This window comes from Rhineura floridana, chromosome 3 (assembly GCF_030035675.1).
Source record: "Rhineura floridana isolate rRhiFlo1 chromosome 3, rRhiFlo1.hap2, whole genome shotgun sequence".
Lineage (NCBI taxonomy): Eukaryota > Metazoa > Chordata > Lepidosauria > Squamata > Rhineuridae > Rhineura > Rhineura floridana.
This window is the reverse complement of record NC_084482.1, coordinates 57,691,252-57,713,724: the sequence shown is the minus strand read 5'-3', so window position 1 is coordinate 57,713,724 and position 22,473 is coordinate 57,691,252. Positions and strand designations below refer to the sequence as shown.

General features: G+C 41.7%; 1 protein-coding gene across 1 annotated transcript in view; it reads left to right on the top strand.

The window, feature by feature from the left end:
- The first annotated feature begins 5,538 nt into the window (after nt 1–5,538).
- The window catches only part of CACNA1G (calcium voltage-gated channel subunit alpha1 G), a 270,527-nt gene continuing 253,592 nt past the window's right edge, over nt 5,539–22,473 (top strand). Inside the window, exons 1-2 of the mRNA XM_061616021.1 lie at nt 5,539–5,644; nt 7,222–7,355. Of these exons, the coding sequence (XP_061472005.1) occupies nt 5,552–5,644; nt 7,222–7,355 (227 nt within the window). The 5' untranslated portion in view covers nt 5,539–5,551. The remainder of the gene's footprint in view (nt 5,645–7,221; nt 7,356–22,473) is intronic.

The window sequence follows — 22,473 nt, the reverse complement described above, 5'->3', positions numbered from 1 at the left end:
ACTCAGAACAGCTCCAAGACCCATGGAAATCACAGCCCAGTCCCATGCATGTTTACTTGAAAATAAGCGCTGGTGAGAGTAAAGGCCCTTACTCTGAAGTAAGGGTTGCAGCTTACATATGCAAAGAATTTTACAGGGCTATACCTTGTACATAAAATCATAAAGATCACCTTATTATTTGTACACAGGAGCACTAATGGCCAGTATGGTCAAGCAATACATCAGGAATGGACGATTACAGCCAAACAATCTTTCAGACTGCAACAGGGAAAAGGAGTGAGTTCCTTAGATATTCCCGGTGTGGACTTAATGCTTTTTCAAGATGCTTCACTATTTCTTCTGTGACCAGAACCAGGTTTAAATACACAATACTGAGATGGAAAATGCCTTCAGTAGCGTTTTCTTGCACTCTAGGGCAGGGGAGTTTGAAAGGGACTTCAGTCCATTTTTAACCTCAGGAGTCCTGAAGTTATTGGCAATGCCCACTAGAGGGACACAGAGAAATTCCTTTCATCTGCTAGTAGACCTGAAGCTTCCTTGTGTGGTTTGCTGCTGCAGTTTGATTTATCCTGTTGGAGAAATTATTATCAGCTTCTTGAAATCTGGCCCAGCCCAACTTGGGCCTTGGCAACTTTTTTCAAATCTAAAACTCGGATGGGTTTTTGGAAAGACCACAGAGAAGGAGGACAGCAAAGTAATTTGTTTCTATCTTCCAACTTCACAGGCTCAGTAATAACATGCCTGAGGCTCTAATTATTCATGGTTTGGATTGGAAAAAACATATTTAAACCATGTGAAGACAGTGCTCCTGGGACGAAACTTGGCATCTCAAACAAAATATTGGATTCTAGTTTTGTGATGGGGTTTACGTTTCGGTTACATGTGTATGTTAATATAACACCAAGGCCCACTCCAGACTGGCTTTTGTTTTGTTTTGCGGGTCGATTCTGCAACATGTCATTGATTCAATAATAGTGCATTAGTGGTGGATTTATACTGGACTGTCCACAAATCATTCCACTTTACTAGTTGTTCTGCAACGCTTCTACCACGTTATTGCCAACTGGAGGGACACTCTTGTGCTATAGTGCAACAAAAAAAAGAATAAAAAAAACCCCTGGAATATATGTGGTATGAAAAGTTACAGGATTTCAACAAGACATTACAGGGCACGTATTGATTGGAAATGAAGCAGTATGTCCATCCAGAAACTTTTGAAGGTGCAAATAGTGTTGAAATGGGATTGTGTATAACTGCCCCCAAACCATCTTCAGTACAAATCATCATGAATTCATAATAAAAAGGGTGTCTGGGGTGGGTGGGTTAAGATGATTTGTTCATGAGAATAAATAGTCTGCTTTGTCTGGCTTTATAGAATTCTGTTATTTTAATTTTAACTCTTAGTAGGAAACAATTTAGAGCAACCAGCTTTACTGGGCACATCATAATTAAGAATGCATTTTAATACCACTTACCTGATGCAGGCAAGAGTTTGTCAGAGGAGTCTGAGGACCACTTCAATTGTATTTCTGTGTAAGGAAAAAGTATAACAATCACATATACACACTATGTTTTTTCTATGAGTACACACTATATCCCCGTGCAGCAGTCAAAATCACAGTGAATTGTCTTGCACTTAATGTAGGTATGGGTGTGATCTTCATTATCACAACAATCTGTATGCTTTTTGCACACTTTTACTTGCACAGAAGTGCTTTCCCTGTACTCAGTTTGTTGTTTGAAATGTCCCTAAGGGTCTTTCCACAAGACTTAAATCATTTTGTATTTCCTGTGTCTGTAAATTAGTTGCTCCTAGAGTTCACATTTAGCTTTAAAATGGTTTATCTTCACTTTATCTGTCTATTTAAGAGCATTCATAAATCATTCATCCCAGGCTACGGCATTCTTAGTGTCACTTATGCAATTGTCCTACACTGTGCATGGACTTGGTTTCTAGCAGAGATTCTTTCAGCTTTTATCCAGAGTACTAAGAATATGATTAAGGAGGAATCAAATGGGCAGTCTCTCTGAAAATGTCAGAGACAAAGTCAGGTTATTCAGTTTTCTGGGAACAAGAGCTATTACCCACAGACATCGCTCTCTCCTTACAGACCTGTTGCTGTTTTTAATATGTTTATGTTTGTCCCTCACTCTTCCTCCAAGGAGCTTAATGGAATTTTCACATTTTTGACAGACAAGAACCTTATAAGTTAAGTAAGAGTCAAGTTCTAAATCACCTAGTGAAATTCATGGCAAGTTGAGCAGAGTTTGAAGCCAGTTCGAGTCCAAAACTCTATCAACTAAACAGGGGTGGGCAGGCTTTTAGGATCTTTTTTTATTATTAGAACTGCGAAGTGGCTCGCCTGGTGGGACTCAGCTGCAGCAATAGCCTCCCAGCAGCAGTGTCACTGCCCTTTACTACAGGGGGAAGGCAGTGAGGTCAGGGCTGCACATTGCGCCAATGGAGCAAATCCAGTGGTCCTGGCCTCACAGTCACATCCTTCCTGGTAAGTGGCAGTGATGCTGCTGCCAGGAGGCTATTGTTGTGGCTCCATCCCACTGAGTGAACTGCTTCTGCTAGAACGCCAAGATCTACTAACAAGAGCCAGGTTCAGAAGACATAGAGCTATTATTAAACAATTAGCTGCCTGTGAGTATATTCTGAGCATATGAGTTTGTTTTTAGTACCTGAACTGAAGTGAGTTCGTAGTCCTGGTTAGCTTTCTTCATTTCAGCCTAATTTAGATAGAAGAAGTTGTTGATAAACAATTGGGGGGGGGGTCAACAATCCTTGTAGATCACCCAAAGATCTATCATCAGAGCCAGATATGTCTTCTGCATATCCCTGAACTAAACTGTATTGACTCTCTTTGGCACCCAGTTGCAACCGGAAACTGCAATTAGTGCAGAATGCTGCAGCCCGATTGCTGACAGGGATGAGACCATGTCAGCCTATAACACCTCTGTTCAGAGATCTGCACTGGCTACCAGTTTGTTACCAGACTAAGTTCAAGGTGTTATTACTAGTATATAAAGCCCTTAACAGCTTGGAACCAATTTACTTGTAAGACCACCTTACCCCATATGTGCCTACTCAAGTGCTTCATTCTGCAGAACAGGCACTATTACAGGTGCCACATAGCACTCATTCCACATGTGTAAAAAATTGTTCTTTTAAGTGACAGCACCTACTCTTTGGAACTCCCTGCCTATTGACATCAGGCAGGTGCCTTCGCTGTATTCCTTTCGGCACCTGCTTAAAACTTTTCTGTTTAGGCAAGCCTTTCCAGACATATAGATGTTGATCTGCTTTATTTATTTATTTTAGTTAGTAACTGCTTTAATTGTTTTAAATATGATTTTAATTACTTGTTTTTAACTGTTTTATTGATAGTTAATGTTTTTTGTAAACCACTTAGAGGCCTTTACATTCAAGTGTTATATAATTTTTGTTAAATAATAAATAAAACAAATAAAGAACAAGACCTGCTATTCCTAAAACCCCATTCACATTGTGACAAAATCTTAATTAGAAGTTTATAAAGAAAAGCAAATGGCTAAATATGCACAGCCTGCAGTTTGTTCACATTGCACAACATGGTTTTTAATTTTCAATCTACAGATTTTGCCTTTAATAACTGAAAATTAGCTTTCCTCCACCTCCATTGGTAATAAACCATTTTGATAAGTTGCTAAATTCATGTGGGAGTTTCTTTGAATAAGCTATTTTTCAAATGCATGAATTTTATTAAACATGGTCTTATTTATCAAGGGAACCAGAACCTGGTCCTGAAATTCTCTTTAATCCTTGACACAAAAAGATGACTTGCTATTTTAAAATATGTCATCTTTTTGGTCAAGAACATATTGTTTCACACAGATTAGCAAACCATTTGCTATGGGTCTGTTAGCGTACAAATGAAGACAGTACAGTGAGTTTGCATTAAGTTAATTTCTGGAGAAACACAGATGGAAGGGAAAGGGAACTAGTAAAATACTAGTAGGCCAACATTTTGAGAACCTCCAGATCACACTAATGCAATGTGCTTTGTGTGGGGCTGCCGTTGGAGATGAGTTAGAAGCTTCAACTGGTCCAAAATGCCTGTTTCAAAACAGCTGCACTGGCTGCCAGTTTGTTTCTTGGGCCAATTCAAGGTGCTCACAATGGTGTTTAAAGCTCTAAAAAACATAGGGCCCAAATATCTAAAAGACTACCTCCATCTGTACCAACCTTCTCAGATGTTAAGATCTGCAGAGGGAACTCTCTTGGAAATTCAGCCGCCCTCAGAAGTGTGAGGGATGGTGGCCTGGGAGAGGGCTTTTTTTGTGGCAGCTCCTAAATTGTGGAACTCCCTCTCCACAGAGTGCATGTAGCATCTTCACTGTATAGCTTTTCGCTGCATGCTGAAGACATGCCTCTTTATCCCAGCCTTTAACAGTTAAGGTATTTTGATTTGTGGGACCCATTTCATTTGCTGAATTTGGAATAGGTTTGCTTGTTTTTATAATTAATGGTTTTATTTGTTTTTATAACTATGTATTATATTTTACCCTGCCCTTGGACCATATGGTAAAGGACAGGTAAGAAATCAGATAAATAGATCGATCCTTGTGTGGATAACCAAGTCCTATTTGCTAACAAAATAGGGCCTGTCTGGGATAAACTGGACAAAACAAAAACCTTTGTGTTGCTTAGCAGTATTGTTTGAGTAGCCATTTGTAGCTATTTTGATTCTAGAATGTCTTGAAAGTATCTAAAATTCTGAGAAGATGCTGGAAACCACCTGTTCCCTGTGGTTGGAGGTGGGCAATTCTGTCAATTTCAGTTTCTCATTTTTCCACTCTAAGTTCAGGTCACTACATTTCTACATCGGTCTGAACTCTTTTTTAAAAAAGATCTCATGGAAATTGATGAGCAAATTTTTCCTAATGTACACTTGTATGTATGTAATTTTGCCTAATATACACGTTTTTGCAAAGCAATTTCTCCTAATAAACTGCATTTGAATGTTATTTTCACTAATACATGCATTTCTATGCACAGTATACCCTAGAGTATGCATGTTTGTACACATTCCTTTGCTGGAGAACTGCATGGCAAAATTGGGAGACGTGTGAATTTTGAAGGATGGCCGTGTTTTAGTTTGTGTATTGCATCAGAAAGGGTGAATTAGGTGGGTTCACTTCGAAATGAGAACTGAATCAAATTTCTCCCCCATTCCTACCTATAGTACCTATATATAGTACCACATGCACATCCCTATGCACATCCCTAAATATGGCACTATCTCTATTTGACTTCTGAAAATAGCAAATGCTGTCAAACAGCATATAGAATTGTAGCCAGTAGATGAATAGTCAACTTCTAAGAGAAAAGACCTATGGAAAACAAATCCGTTTTCCTCTCCCCCCCCCCATTCCTGCCAACTCCATTCATTTTCCTAATGCCTAATAATGTGATGTTTCTAGTGCTAATGGATCATTCTTAGCTTGCACTTTGAAACTGTTTTCCTTGACTGAGTTCCTGTGCACCTGGTTTGAAAGAGTCAGCATGCTGGTAATTCTCCTGAACTGTGTCACTCTGGGCATGTTCCACCCTTGTGAAGATATGGGCTGTGACTCCTCACGTTGCAAGATTCTCCAGGTAAAGGTATTTTGTTTTCTAAAAAATGTATCTTATTGTCTGTTTGACAGAACATAGTGTGTGGGAAGAACTATAGTTCCAGTGACAGATCACATGCTTTACGTGTGGAAGGTCGCAAGTTCTGCTCTTGGCATCTCCATTTGAAAGGATCCAGTTAGAAAGTGGGTCATTTTAATCTTAGTAAAAATCAGTTAAAACTAACCATACAATCAGAAAAGGTTACTCAAAATGCCTGCTGAAATAAAAAGTCTTCACCAAGTCTATAGCCAGATCCACACCAGACATTTAAAGCACATGGCTTCCCCTAAAGAATCCTGGGAACTGTAGTTTCTCAAGGGTGCTTGGAATTTGTAGCTTTGTGTGGGGTAAAGTATAGTTCCCAGGATTATTTGGGGGAAGCCATGACTGTTAAAGTGGTGTAAATGTGCTTTAAATATAAGGTGTGGTTGTGTAAGCTTTTCTGATATTATGGATAATTTTAACTGATTTTATCTTTTGTATAAGATTTGTAACACCATTGTACACCATTTAGAAACTAGTCTTAAGTGGTATATACACTGATTAAATTAAATGAATAGAAAGACCATCTGCCTGAGATAGCCACTGCCAATGACCATAGGCAATCCTGGGTTAGATGAGCCTTTGCCCTTACCTGGTATCAGGCACCTTCCCATGTTCCATGAGCCCAAAAGTGCCAGTTAGAGGTGATCCAATTAACTCCCATCCCTTTATCATGAAACAGAATGACTCAACCATGGTGATTTCTTATTGGATATGCCTTACCACCCTTTGAGGGCTGTCTGTGAACAAAGTAGAAGTAATTCTCTTTCACATCTGATCTGACAGATTGTTGAGTGTGTGTGTGTGAGAGAGAGAGATGTTTGCATTGGAGCTGACCTTTTGTGTCAAAGGTCTGAGTTAGGAAAAGCTGAGTGAAAATTAAGTGGATGGGAAATCACACTGATCCAGATAACCACCAAGTGCTACGCATGTTCCAGAAAGCAGCAGAGAATCAGGAGCTAGAATTCAGTGCCCAGGTTTTGGTGGGGTACACTGAGGAATGAAATTTACCCCATTGCGGTTCTGAAGGGGGAGCAGAGGTCCCTAGTTCCACTGCTAAAAACTGGAGGAATTCTTCATGGCACCAAAAAAAAGGGGGTCAGTTTAAAATAAGAAAGGGCAGGTAATTCAAATTCCAGTTTGTTCAGAAGTTGGTTTCTTGCTAAAGAAATCTGGCCCTGATTCACAGACACACTGCTGGTTGGAGATGGCATTCTTCAGCTATTCTGGACCTGGGCAGCAGGAAGTGTCCAGCCATGTTTTGATATAGCTCTGCTCTCTTTTCATACTCCTGCTCTGCGAACAAAATGGCTCTCTTCTCACTCTCCCTTTTACAGGCTGGTTGTAAAAAGCTGGCAAGTGTATCTGCAGGAGAATCTAAGAATGTGTGGGATGATGTCCTCCTTGGGCCAGGCTGGGGGTCAAGTCCTTTGAACAGTCCAGTGAACTGTCAACAATTGAGCATGCTGATCTTTGCCACAGGATGCACCTCCTCATCCTGCTTCTTTATCTTCCAGAGCTTTGATGATTTTATCTTTGCCTTCTTTGCTGTGGAAATGATCATCAAGATGATTGCACTAGGGATTTTTGGGAAGAAGTGCTATCTGGGAGACACATGGAACCGTCTGGATTTTTTCATTGTTCTAGCTGGGTAAGTCCAAAATTAGTTCTCAAACAAAAGGCAACTTTCTGCTATCAATAGCTGAGATTAACTAACCATTGGCTGAGAAATAGATCATGGTGCCCTTATTTTTTCATTCTTAATATGTGTACAAAGTAACTGAGGACCTGTATAGAACATTTTTACAAAGTAATGTACCTAACAAATGCTGTATATTTCCCCAAGTTTCCAGTTGCCTATTATAACATTAGATGCTTTGAGATAATGCTGTGGTGATAGCAAAGAACGGCGCAAAGTTGATGGTTCATGCCTCTGTTTAAAATTATGGTACAGATGTCTCAACATTTACAATGTTTTTCTGGTAATTTTTCTGTTACTGTGTGACATTAGACACACTACAAATGTCTTCTTAGAGATTTATGAAGTGTATTATAAGCCCCTGCCAAGATTTGCAATTTGTTTGCAAACTTTGTAGAATTTTCTGGGTTTCCGGCCTTATAGTAATTCCTCTGACCTTTTGATACTAAAGGACAAACAATTATTTATAAGGATTTGTGGAAGTGGAGGATGAGGGCCTTGTTAGGCTCCAGGTGCGAAGAGAGGAGAGAGCTGTTTTGTGAACCAATTAAATGTTGCCAGTCCTTGCTATACCCAAGTTGTCCTGCAAATTTTCCAAAAATGTGCACCTGCAAGGACTTTCTTGCTTGCTTGCTTGCTTACTTACATACTGCCTCCCCTATCTTGTTAGCCAAGTGCCCACACCTTGACTGGCAGATTTGGGACACACATTTTAAGAGTAGGGGATCAGGCAATAGATAAGAAACAGGGCCAAAGTGTATCAAAACGTTCTTCACAAGTTCAGTGGTACAGTTAGGTAATTTTATACTAGAGACCAGTGGAGGCTGGTGCCCGTTGGGACTGGCAGAGCAGAAGGCAGGGAGCCTAACAGTAGGCAGAGCCAGAGTCAATGACAAGGAGAGCCAACTAACTCTAGTTTTGTCCCCATCCTCTTCGCTGCTGAGTTCTACAAGGGGCAACATGGAGACTAAGGAGAAGGAGGAAGATGACAGGAGTGCCATCCCCTGGATTGGTTGTAAGATGGCAGGCAGGTGGAGGCTGGCTGGGGGCACAGTGAGGTTGGCGGGGCAGTGCCCCACCTGCCCAAGTGGACCAGCCTCCACTACTATGGACTTCAAATATGTTGAGCCAGCCTTGCTGCATTTGGGGGGCCTGTACTCCTACCCCCAAGTCCTGCCCTGATGGCCCTACTACTCAAGTTTCACAGTTCCTATTCAACTTCAGTGGGGCTTATTCAGGAAAACTTTCCAGTGGGTTGTGCTCCACAATGTTAACTATGGAGGAGCCCTTCATTTGCAAGCAGAGAGTTCCAGGCACAGCTTCTGCCATTTACAGTTGAAAAGGATTTCAGGTAAGAGAGATGGGAAAGACCCTACCTGAAATCCTGAAGACCTGCTGCTAGCCAGAATAGATTGTCATGGCCTACAGTGTTCTTCAACTTTGGGTCTCCCACACATTGTTGGACTCCAACTCCCGTAATCTTCAGCCAGTTTAGCCAATTGCCATGGGTGATGGGAGTTGTAATCCAGCAACATCTGGAGATGCATGGTTGAAGATCACACTGGCCTAGATGGACCAATGGTGTATATCAGTATAATGTTCATAATGGTGATGGGAAGGAATTGCCATTGGATTTTCTGTCTGAAGGAGCAAAATGTCTTGGGGCAGCCCTGGGAAGATATGTAGATACCTCATTTCTTTTTCTGTACTTAATGAAGGCTGCCTTGTGTATGCTGAGGTCATCCAGGAATTCATGTGTGGGAGGAAACATCCTTGGGCAGCAATCCACCATCATATCACTACCAGATTAGAAGACCAACTGAATGAGCACTGTAAACAAAAGCATGACATCAGCAGAGTCTCTCCCCCCCCCCGCCATCCCAGCTGCCTTGCTTGCCACATGGTGGTATGATCCACACTCCTGCCCATCCACTGTAGTAATCCCAGCTTTCTGTGGCACTCACAGTGTTAAGTTCTGCAGACGGCAGGAACAAAAGAATGCCACAAAACCCGCTTTCCTTTGTTCCCTGCCAGCCTGTGTGCTGCTTTCCATACTGTAAGGTCTTTTGCTCCACAGCTTTGGGCGGACTCAGCTGGCACTCTGCTCAAGTATTTTCTCTGGCTCCAGAAATATTGGTAGTCTCAGTTTCATGCAGATTGTCCAAATGGATGAGGTTTCAGCAAGTTTGTTTAAAGCATGGGGGCTGTGTTCCAAAAGGGGAATATTTCAGTCAAAATGTGCGTGATTGCCCTTTTGTTTTGAGGGAACAAAACCAAGTTTTTGCCTTTCATGAAGTGTTTTTCTTTCAGAGGCACCTGGTTTAAATTAAAGGCTCTTTCTAGCACCCGAGAATCTCCTGGCTGAGGCTTGAAATCCACATGAAACGTTCCTGGTCTGCAGCCAGGAAACGGGTTAAGTTTCCTTGACACATAAAGAGCTTGGAGGCTCTCTCCTCACCTTCCTATTCATAAAGAGTGCCCAGAGTCTATTAGGGTTCTGCCCCTGCTCCCAAACCCCCTCCTATATAATTAACTGGAATTTCCTGGAATGGACTGGAGGATTCTAGAAATAAACCGCAACTGCAGCCTTTTTCCAGGTTAGGAAGTCAGCAGCAAGCTCTCCCAGGCTACTAGAAGCAGCCATGCACCCCACGGTGTTTGGTGTATATACAACCACTTCTACTGCTAAGAAGTTAGCATTTGTGTAGTTCTTCACTTTAGGTTGTTCAAAGCATGACACATACATTATTTCTGGAATAATAACAACCCTGTAAAGGAGGTCAGTAGTATCTCCACATTGCACATGACTCACAAGGAGCTGCTAAAAACCAGTGATATTGGGTTGCTTAAAGTCACCTAGGAAGGGGGAGGGCAGGAGGGGGAGGAATTTGGATTGGGAGACTTCCTAGCTCACATGCTTGGCCATCTTAGTATATTAGCTCCAGTATCAGTTTAGCCACCCCTCTACTCCAGCTGTGCAGTGTGTGGGCTTTCACAGAGCCCTAAAACACTCAACAAACTAATAACAAGTTTAACATAGAATCATAGAATAGTAGAGCTGGAAGGGGCCCACAAAACCATCGGGTCCAACCCCCTGCTCAGTGCTGGAATCCAAGTTAAAGCATGCCTGACCAGTGCTGTCCAGCTGCCTCTTGAATGCCTCTATTCAAGGCATTCTCCAGTGTTCGAGAGTCCACCATTTCCCTAGGTAACTGGTTCCATTGTTGTACTTCTCTAACAGTTAGGATGTTTTTCCTGATGTTCAGCTGAAATCTGGCTTCCTGCAACTTGAGCCCATTCTCCCATGTCCTGTACTCTGGGATAAGAAGAGATCCTGGCCCTCCTTTGTGTGACAACCTTTAAAGTGCTTGAAGAATGATATATCTCCCCTCCTCTTCTCAAGGCTAAACATGCCCAGTTCTTTCAATCTTCATAGGGCTTTGTTTCCAGTCCCCTGATCATCCTTGTTGCCCTCCTCTGAACCTGTTCCAGTTTGAGGGATCCTTCTTAAAGTGTAGTGTCCAGAACTGGACACAGTACTCAAGATGAGGCCTAACCAGTGCTCAATAGAAAGGAACTAGTACTTCACACAATTTGGAAACTATACTTCTGTTAATACAGCCTAAAACAGCATGTGCCTTTTTTGCAGCCGCATCACACTGTTGGCTCATATTCAGCTTATGACCAACAAAAATTCCAAGATCTTTCTCACATGTAGTATTGCTGAGCCAAATATCATCCATCTTATTAGAGTGCATTTGGTTTCTTTATCCTAGGTGTAGAACTTTGCACTTATCCCTGTTAAATTTCATTCTAGACTTGAAATTATCACAGTACAGTTCTTGCATACCCAGGTTTGAGAAGGCCTTGGTAAGCTGCTCCTTTTCAGTGTGTGTGTGTGTGTGTCCCATCGGGTCCTCTCCTTTCCCTCAGCTCCTCTTCATCCCTACTTTCCTTCCTATTGATTTCTTCCAGCTGCAAGGGGCAAGGAGGAAGGACTTACTGTGGAAGAGGACAACGGTGAGGAAAGGCAGCAGTAGCATTGCTCAAGGCATTGTGGCCAGTTACAGTGGAGGCTGCCCAGCACTCATCTGAGGAGTCTCAGAGTCTCAGAGAAGGCAGGGGCCCAGCAGAGGCAAGAACAGCAATGGTGGGCCCTCGGTAGTTGCCTTCAGATGCCTGCTGCTTGGGATTCAAAGTTCCAGTTACCCAGGGGGCAATGCTTGAAGCGACCACAAGGCCTTGCTTTCCCTGTTATCACTGTTATTTCTTTATAAGATTTCTAACCTGGCCTTCACCATGAGCTTGCCCTGTGTTATGAGGCCCAGAATAAACCACAGTACTGTTGGATTCCAAAAGAATGTAACTACAGCTTAGCTAGGTCCCTTCTCAATGTTTTGTAACACTATAGATGAACACTCTGTGTGTGTGTGTGTGTTTGTGTGTGTGTGTGTTCACTAAAGTCCTACCATAGAATGACACTTGTGTATGAAATGGAGAAGCCTCCATCTCACTCTTGCATTGCAGTCAGTTCTATACTGTATCAAAAAAATTTTATTAAACAAATGGATAGGACACTAAAGAGATCTGGTATCTTGTATATACACTAGGTATGAGATGCATAAATTGGGACACCCACCTTGTTATATGACGGGTTGTATTTTGGTCTCAAAAGAAAGACAAAGCCTTAAAATGAGGCAGCCATACTCTTTTCCCTATCTCCAACTATACAAGGATGGGAAACCTGTGGCCCTCCAGATGTTGTGGGACTGTCCACTCCCATCAGCACCAGCCAGCATAGCCAATGGTCCGATATGATGAGAGTTGTCATTCAACAATATCTGGAGGGCTGCAGATCCTCACTCACTGTTTTAAAAAGATTTGTTTTGTGAAACTCCTCTGGAAGGCTACTTCTCTCACACTCCAAAGTAAGATCTGTCAGGCTTCCCAGAAAGACACAGCCAAGGTCTTCTGGGCATCTATTGGCTTTGGCCAAGTGCCGAGGTTGGATGATGTACTGAATGTGTGGCAGGGAGAGCGGAAGGAGACTTCCTGCTGTTTTGACCAGCTTTATAGCTTGGAGCCTGTGATGCTTCTTTTTTTTTAAATCATTATTTCTCTTAATTTGTTTAACAGGGCAAATCCAACCACATTTTGGGATGGGATTCACTTCTCCTGAGCTAAAACTTAATTAAATGGAAGCTGGGGTGTTCATATATGTGCCTGTATGTAAGAGCAAATATTTCTGTGGAAATTCTGAGAGTCGCGTGCAAAGAAGACAGCATGTAATTCTGAACATGTGCTAAGCTGGCGGAGCTGAAACCTAGCCTAGGCTTTCCTCCTAGGCTTTCACTTGCCCAATTTAGCACAGTCTAATAACATCTGCAGTATTTCCTTCTTGCCAGGCTTTTGGGGCCCATTAGAGCATGCTTAGAAAACCCCTGCTAACATACCTTTCAAAGGACAGTCTGGACAAAATCTTCCTTGGGGTTCTCCCCAGTTTACACTTGGTGATGACCCTTGCCTGAAGTGTGAGAGCAGAAGCAAGCTGGATGATGAGCAGCCAGAGGGAAAGGGACGGACAGCGTGGTGCTGCCCAGGAGTTTCAGCAAAGAGCCTGGGCGTTGGGAAATGACAGTCTGGAGGGATTTGGGATACGAAAGAGGGGGTGGAGCTTGCCAGGTTGTAATTGTACTAGTTGTTTGGAGGATAGTTTACCCCAAAATTTGAGACGTGTTAATATCTTCTTTTTGCTTCAAAAAGCAAAAAGGTGCATGTATGTGTTCAAAGGGCTGGAGCCAGACAGCCTCCCCCCCCCGGTAAAAGGCAACATGAAATACAGAACATCACTTGCAGTGTGTGCAGTCATCCCATGTTTCTCTCTAGTAATATAATATTGTGGGAATCCATATTGAAGGTGAAATAATATTTTATCCTACCTTAGCTTATCCCAGGAGTTCCCAAACTACCACCAGTGGTCCATGAGCTTCATTCAGGAGGTCTGCAGTGTGTTTGTGGGTTTGCGGATGGAGATTGAAGATGGCACATCCGTTGCATTAAATATTCATATTGGTTTTTAATTGTGTTTTATTGTTTCTTTTATTTCTGATATTATTTTTATTGTATTACAATTTGAATTCTGTGGAATTACAATTGCTACGATAGGCAGCAAAGTCATTAAGCAGTCCACCAAGATCCTCATCAATTTTCAAGTGGACCATGGGGGGGGAGGCTTGGGACGCATACTCTTGTAGAATAGGGTTCCTAATCAGGTTTGCAGGAGCCTGTGGACAGGATTTCATAAGTCATGGTTTCTGACCAGAGTTACAGCTTGGGGAGGCTTCTGGAAAGAGGGTTGGTTGAGGACTCACAGTATTTGCTTAAGGTATATTGCAAGGGTAGGGGACCTGTGTGGCTCTCTGGATGTTGCTTGAATACAACTTCCATAATCTCTGACCATTGACCATACTGATTTCAGCTGATGGGGACTGGAATCCAAAAAGGCCACCTAGCTCAATATTCTAAAGATGCATCAAAGGAGGCCTACTCCCACAGGCAACTGTCATGTGTTGACTGCACACAAAAAAATGCATGGAAACCCTGCCTGCAGTGAGCTTCAGTGTGGGGCAACATTTTTAATTGTCTTCTTGGTCTCATATAATATTTACCACATCAAGATTTGCTTTATTCAGACAATAACGCAACCACAACTACACCAAATGGTTGCATGTGCCCTTTCTGGTCAGGGTCTTCAGCTCTCCAGTCACAAAGGTAGCCTCTTATCCCAGAGATACTGCAATTTTGCCACTGACTCCTGGCTACTCAGCTTTGTCTCTTGCTACAAGATTTTCCTTGTGTTTGAATGTCTGAACTGTTCCCATCCGGGCTGATTCAAAAGCAATCTAGCTGACAAAGGATCCACATTTTAAATATGAAATGAAATATCCCTTTCCCCTCTCCCACGCCCCAAGCTCACTGACTTTCTCCTTTGTTTCATTGCTGAGGACACATGTCTCTTCCTTTCACCTTTGTTAACTAAAAGAGCTCACCTGTCTCCATTCTAGTGACGTGTCTGTAAGGTACTCAGCACTTTTTTCTTCCTCATATTCCCCCCTTCCTGCCCGATCATTGAGCCACCCAACAGAGAAGGTCTAATGGGTGAACCAGTACACCAGATCTGGCGTGGGTTTTGCTATTCCTTCCCACACATATCTCCATATCCCCCACTTCCATCTGCAGACCCAGGAGCTACTGTGGAGAAGCCCTGAGCCTGACATGTTGACATCAGGAGAGCACTGCCCTGAATGACGGTCAGGCCAAGGCTTACAAGGGGAAGACATTTCTGCAAAGTAAAGACATGTCCAAGCTGTAGTAGCTGATCCAGGCCTGGCAAAGTTCCTGTCTGTACACAGCAGGATTTGAATCTAATGTTTCATTTTCACACATCAAGGTTAAAGTGGTTCTTGCTTCATTTCAATTTGTAAGATGAATACAAAGCCAGCTTTGGCCAGAATATCCATTTGCAATACAAAAGCTTCTTCCTCGCTTTCTGTTTCATAATAAGCATGATCAGATGTTCACATAGATATTGGCACAAGAGAGACCCGAACCTCACATGTGAGAAAATGCTCCAGGATGGCTTCTTGATCTAAAGGTCCTTCTATGACAGGGCAATCCTGTTTTCTTCCAAAGTTTTGCTTGAGAATTTTTGACTTCAACCTATGCAATGGTGGTACAGACGCTTTGCCCCTCCAGTTGTTGCTGGACTACAACTCCCATCATTCCTGATCCATTGACCATGCTGGCTAGGACTGATGGAGCCAAGAGTCTGACAGCATCTGGAAAACCACTGTTTCCCCATCCCTCCTTACACAGTAAAGCTTTTGTGCTTGAAAGGAGGTCTTTGGTGGTGATGGGGAGGAGCACAAAGTTTCACAAAAGCCTCTCTTTACATTTTTCCACTACCAGTTTGTAGTTCTGGTTTTGGCTATGATTGCCCTCCCTCCTACCATTGAGCATCATTATTCCAGTACTAAGGTTCACAAGAGATTGAGACTATTGGAAGTGGAAAGGGATACAGTGATATCCAATGATAGTCATGTTCACATTAGATATTACCCATGGAAAAGATTTTGTTTGTGATTGCTATCACTGAAAAATGCATAAAAGTGGGAAATATTTTAAACAAAAAGTGGGGGGAATGCAGCAGAGTATATGATATTGTTTCCACCAGCCCAACCTAACCTAGTTTATAGCAGCCACCTTTAGCATATGTGATCCCACCTGGATTACATTCTTCTCCCCTCTCTTTCTCATGTGCCCTTCAAGCCCCAAAATGTATTTATTTATTTAACTTGTATACCACTTTATATTTCAAAAACTCTCAAAGTGGTTTACATCTCAACAAAAATCAATATAAATTCTAAATTCAATATAGCTAATAATAACAGCAATAATCCACATTTTGAGTAATATAATTGAGCAATAAATCTCTAAACAATGTACATAAAATGAAAACAAAGTGATTCATATATAAAACAAAACAAAACAACAATTATAAAATATATCTAAACATTTACTTTAATATTACAAAAATATTACAAAAAAGCATTCAGTCCTATTCCAAAAGATATCCTGATCTTTAGTTCAGAAGCACCTCTTACAGGCACTGATGTAAGTCTGAGCTGAACATACACAATTAGGGGCTGGATTGAACACAACGCATGTGCTCTTAGGAACCTGTTGAAGAATTACAGTTCTGATTGACAAGAAATGCAGTGCCCAGAGTCTCACTCTGGTTATGTCCAAAGAATCAAGCTAAGTTGTGGCATTCATTATCTAAGGACTCTGTGTGACATTGGACCCCGCTGAAAATTCTGCCTTGCCATATTAGATTGTCCAGATTGAACACCAGGAGAATAAATTATTTCTTTGTGACAATATAAGACAACTATTAGCATTACTCACAGAGGGTGTAGTATTTGCCATACACCCCTCTAATTATAGTTAAGCTTGTTGGAGTTGAGAAAGAATACTGCCATATTATCAGATCTCATTCTTTTTAAAATACAGCTCCACATAGAAATAAGAAATTTTGATGAATCACATAATTATGGTCCATTATTTCAAAGGGAATTCTGGGGAATGGATTTTGAAAAGGTAGTTGAAGGTTATCAGAGGCTGGGAGGCAGACCTTTGCCATCCAAAGAATAATATAAATTCAGCATCTAAAGGGGTGAATACTTATGTCCCAAAGTATGTGGAATTATTGAAACTCACGTGTTTCTTAGCATTGGTGAATATCCGTGGTGGAACTTTCTGTCTATGCAGTTTGAGTTGTGACTTCTTGAAACACTATCTATCTATCTATCTATCTATCTATCTATCTATCTATCTATCTATCTATCTATCTATCTATCTATCTATCTATCTATCTATCTATCTATCTATCTATCTATCTATCTATCTATTTATTTATGAGATTTGTTAGACGCCCATCTGGCAGAGGTTAATCTGCCACTCTGGGTGACTTACAACCAAACACAAGTACATTTCATATAAACATAATCAAAATCCTAAAAATTAGAAATTAAAAATTAAAAGCTTAAACATTTAAACCCCCCAAGAACTGCAATCTGCCAGCCTAATCCCCTTCCCACGCCTGGGTAAAGAGCCAGGTCTTCAAGGTCCGCCAAAAGCATAGCAGGGAGGGGGCCTGACGGAGGTCAGTTGGCAACAAATTCCAAAGCATAGGAGCCACGATAGAAAAGGCTCTAGACCTTGTCCTCACCAACCTCACCTCTTTTACTGGAAGTATAAGAAGTGAGCCATTCAAGGATGATCTTGTAAGCTGGCACCCCTGGTGCAAATGAAGGCGACTCTTTAAATAGAGTGGGCTGGCCTCATGAAGAGCCTTATAAGTTAAAGCCAGGATCTTAAATTTGGCCCGCGCAACCACAGGTAGCCAGTGCAGTTCCTTAAGGACTGGGGTGATATGGTCATGGCGGCGACTGCCCTTAATCAGGTGAGACGCCGCATTCTGCACTAGCTGCAGCTTACAAACTGTAGTCCAGGGAACACCGACATATAAGGCATTACAATAATCCAGCCGGGATAAGACCAGAGCATGTACTACTTTGGGAAGCAAGTGGCTCGGGAGGTAAGGGCATATCCTTCGGATGAGATGTAGTTAATAAAGCGCTGCCCAACTGACAGCCGCTACCTGCGCCTCCATAGATAGCTGGGAGTCAAGAATGACCCCCAAACTCCAGACTTGATCTTTTAGGGGCAATAATACCCCGTTGAGCATCAAATCAGTAATCCCCAATTTCTCTTTATCACCCACCAACAGAACCTCAGTTTTATCAGGATTCAGTCTGAGCTTACTCCTGCTCATCCAATCCCTCACCGACTCCAGACACTCAGACAGCATTTCAATCGCCGCTGGTGTGGAAGATTTAAATGAGAGGAAGATCTGGGTATCATCTGCGTATTGGTGGAATTGCAGCCCGAATCTCCTAATGACATCTCCCAGCAGCCTGATATAAATATTGAATAACATGAGGGAGAGGATGGAGCCCTGTGGCACCCCACACGTGAGAGGCCAGGGCTCCGAAACCTCATCCCTCAGTACCACTCTCTGGTATCTCCCAGAGAGGAAGGAGTGGACCCACCGTAGAACGGTGCCTCCAATCCCTAACCTCTCTAGGCGATCCAGCAAGATACCGTGGTTGACAGTGTCAAAGGCTGCCAAGAGATCCAGGAGAACAAGGAGGGTATATTCCCCTCTATCCAGTGCCCTTCTCATATCGTCCACCAGGGCTACTAACGCTGTTTCTGTCCCATGTCTGGGTCTAAACCCTGACTGAAATGGGTCAAGGTAGTTCACTTCCTCTAAGTACGTTTGGAGTTGGTTCACCACTACCCGCTTGACCTTAAACACAGATAAAAGTGCAGGAGAAAGGGTACAGTACAGAACCTGAGCATAAAATAGGTTCCAGATAATGTCCTGAATGGATAGCATAGAGCTGTGTTTTGTTTTTGGTTGTGTGTGTGTTTGTGAACTAGAATTTAAGGGAATTTGGAGTTCCATCAAGGATTAGCCTATGAAGACATCAGTAAAACCGGGCAAGCTGGTTAAACAGCTTCCTCATTGCTCCGATTGCTACAACTAATCTTTGCCTGCAATTTGCCAATGCAAAGCAATGTCGAGTGTGTGTTAAGACGTTGTTCTCAATTCATGTAATGGTGGGGACTGGGAGCTGTGCCTGAGTAATACCTAAATGAAGCTGCATTACAAAAATGAAGCAAATTATGTTGAAATTGTGTAATTAGAAGCTAGGTTTCTCAATATGCACTGAGTCTCCAAGTGTATGGGATGCAAATTATTTAGAACAGTTTTTCCAGTGGTGTATAGATGAAATGCAGTGCTTACTAAAGCATGGTCTGAAGGCACATGATGTAGCCACCTTAGTAAAGCTAAGCCACTTGGGGGCCCATGATGGGAGAAAGGTAGGATATAAATATACTCAATAAAAGAATTAAATAAGCATCATTTTTGCAGTGTCCTGATCTTTGTTGTGGGTTTTCTCCAATTGTGGTGTATACATAAAGGGAGACCTGCCTTTTCACATCCCACCCTTCATGTCCACATTATCTTTCTTTCACATCTGTTCCTCCTGTCCTTCCCTCTTCCCTTACTTCACAGTATTTTCAATATTTGATGTTTTGCAAAAGTCTTAAGAGATGTTCACAGTACAGTACAGTAATGAAATAAATAGGTAATTAAACCCTTTGATACAGCCTTTCCCAACCTGATGCCCTTCAGATGTTTCTGAATTCGCATCAGCCCAGCCAGCATGGCCAGTTGGAGTTGTAATCCAAAAATGTTTGGAGGGCATCACGTTGGGAAAGTCTGCTTTAGGTGCATCCTTGATCAAGCTGCATTTGTCCTATGGTTGGGTAATTGTCTGAGGCAAAAGGGAAAAGCACCAAACTGAAGGCAGGAAAGAGAGACAGGCTCTGGTGCTGAGTAGATTTATTGTAAGCTTGACACGTTTCGGAATTATCCTTCTTCAGGAGCTAAAAACATTAAAACAAACTAAAATCAATGTCACAGAGACAACATCATGGTCTGAAACATAAACAAAATGCTTTTAAAGACCACATTCCATATAACTCACTTTACTTACATTTTAAAATGTTGTCATTATGTTGTATCCTTAAGCATTAACATTAGACTAATGTCTTACGAAACTGTGCTGTACAGCTCAAACAAAGCAAATTCTTGTGCTGGCCAGCTACGACACAAAACTCTCACCCTCCCCAGAAGAAGCAAACATATGCCCTATACTGACCAGTGAAGACCTGTTTTCTTTACTCTGTCCAGGCTATTCAAATTCTTTGTCCAGCTCCACACTAAACACAAACCGCAAACCAAACTCAAATGCTGCTGGTGTCCATAGTGAATATATAGATCAGATCAGCTGCTCAATCACTGCACTTACAAATTTGGCTGATCCAGCTGGTACTTACAGTGACTGGCTGACATATTCAGTGGTTACAGAATTACCCAATGTGCAATGGTAGCGGCCCTCATTTTGCATGCAAATTGCATATGTGCAATCATCTGTCTGATGAGATGTGCAACAACTGGGGGCAGGATGGGTGGGAGAGAGGAAATAAAGCTTCATGTGCTTATGTGCATGTATCAATAATTAATTTTTTCATTTTACTTTAAGAAATTATATCCCACCTAATTTTCAAAAGACATTCAAGAACGGCTAACAAATAAGAACATCATACAATATATAAAACATATATCACAGTCCTCAATCCTAGCCACAATAATGAAACTAAAATATCAATATAATAAATCTCCCACAGTAACAATTTCTAAATGAGCCATAAAACTAAAGCAACATTAGACATAAGCCAGGAGAATATTCAGCCAGTAGCTGTGTTTTTTTAAAGAACAACCATGTTTTTGCCAGCCACCTGAAACAACAGGTGACAAATAACAATTGTTTGTAACTCACAGATTACTACGAGTCCAATGGTATTTCAGCACCAGTTTGTCCCCTTTGCCCTTTCTGGTTCTTAATATAAAACTACTAATTGTGACAGATGAGTTGCTGCTGCTCAATTTGTTTTTTTTAATTTTCAATGAATTTAAGGTATATGAGTGGGCTTAATGATATTGGGTCAGATCAGTGGTTCATCTAACTTCCGTTTCTAATACTGGACAATTCTGGATGCTTTAGCAAGTAAGTAAAAGGATCAGAGCAATGATGTCCACCTTCCAGCCCCACCCTCTATTTTTAGTATCAGAAGATATGCTATAAAATAACACATTCCCAGATTCATTTTGGCTAACAGCCAGTTCAATAGCAGGGATATGCAGCAGGTAGAGAAGATGAAGGAATTATTCTTGTCTTTGGAGATTTGTCTTATTAGGTTTAAAATGCAGCATCCAAAGCTCTTAACATTTTTTGCTAAGTAGATATTTATAAGATTTTTTCCTTATAACAAATCCATTGAGAAAATGCATGCATTCAGAAGTGCAATTTTTCATAAAGATAGTTCATAATAAAATGGGTGTGGAATCTGTGGCCCTCCAGATGTTGCTAGACTACAACTCCCAGCAACCCTGACTATTGGCCATGCTGGCTGGGGCTGATGGGAGTTGGAATCCAACAACAACTGGAGGTTCACAAGTTCCACACCACTGCACTAAATCCATAGAGGCATTGGTCCCCACTAGAGATGTGAAGGCCCAGAAGAAAAACACGGAAAAAATGAACAAAACAAATTGGGGGGAAATTGGGGAGGGACAGAAAAATGGGGGGGGAGAACTTAAAAAGAAAAATCTAGGTGCTTCCGGGCTTTCAGCTCTTTAGTCCCAACCCCAGTAATTTGTTGGCTGCAGGCCTGCCAATGGCTTATATCCAGTTTCTAATTTTCTGCTTTGCAAGATATATGAACTGTTAGAATTAACTACTTGTGATCATGATTAAGTTTGGCAACATGCCTCTGTCTCTAGATTGTAATGATTTCTGAGCATTATTCAAGTGTTTTGGATTGCATTATGTAACGTAAGTCAATAAAGCTAATGCAATTATGTGAAGTTAGTTGCTTGGAGTGAAGTAGGATCTTGAAACATCCATGGTTATCATTAGTAGAAGACTTTTCTGAAGCCACAAAGCATTTGATCAAGACAAGAAACCTGCAGAGTCCCTAAGCAAACAATTCAAAAACTCATCAGGTTCCCTATGTGTACTTTACCATAATGTTGTCATATTTAGAGTTAGATTCTGTATCAGATCAGGGCTGATGAGTCCCATATCCCCAGTCAGCATGGCAGCCCTATGTGGAAACATACATCCCAATGCAAGTCTAGAGAAATGATGGATGCAGCTATCTCTAAAACCACATTTGCCAGGTTTTGCACATACTGCTGTTCACTATGTTGAACTCGAAATGTCAGATTCATTGCCCTCCCAGTTAAGATAACGAGCAGCAAATAATGGGCATTGTCTGAGTGATCATTGTCGATGACAAAGTCTTCAAGGGTCCATGAGCAAATTTCTCTCTACTTTTCCAGAGATACAATTTAAACTACCTAGACATCATTTTCTTTCTCTCCCCTGATTGCTTAATGCTTGCTCTCAATTCTGATTGCTCCACTTTGTAGAAAATAAGGATCCGTGGCATCCAACCTGGAAAATCTTATGGTGTTCTTTAAGAAATATAGAGCAGGCCTTTCTCTTAAGAAGACTAAAATGGAGCTCAGTTGGTTCTTGTATATGACTTCACATCCTTAGGAAGTGCAGATGTGCCGGAACTGGGTGTTTGCGGCCTATTGCCGAAATAAAACACAAACACCATTCATTGGGTTAAATCATGGGCCACTTTATTAAACGGAATCAATTAGAATAATGAACCTGCAGAGGGGAAATCAAGTGCGGGAGCATTCTGATGATCCAGGCAAAGCCTGCTTGCAGCCATAGGGCGACTAAACCTTGCCTGAGCCTGGGGCTGCCCTATGCCAGACCCCAGCTCAAGCCACACC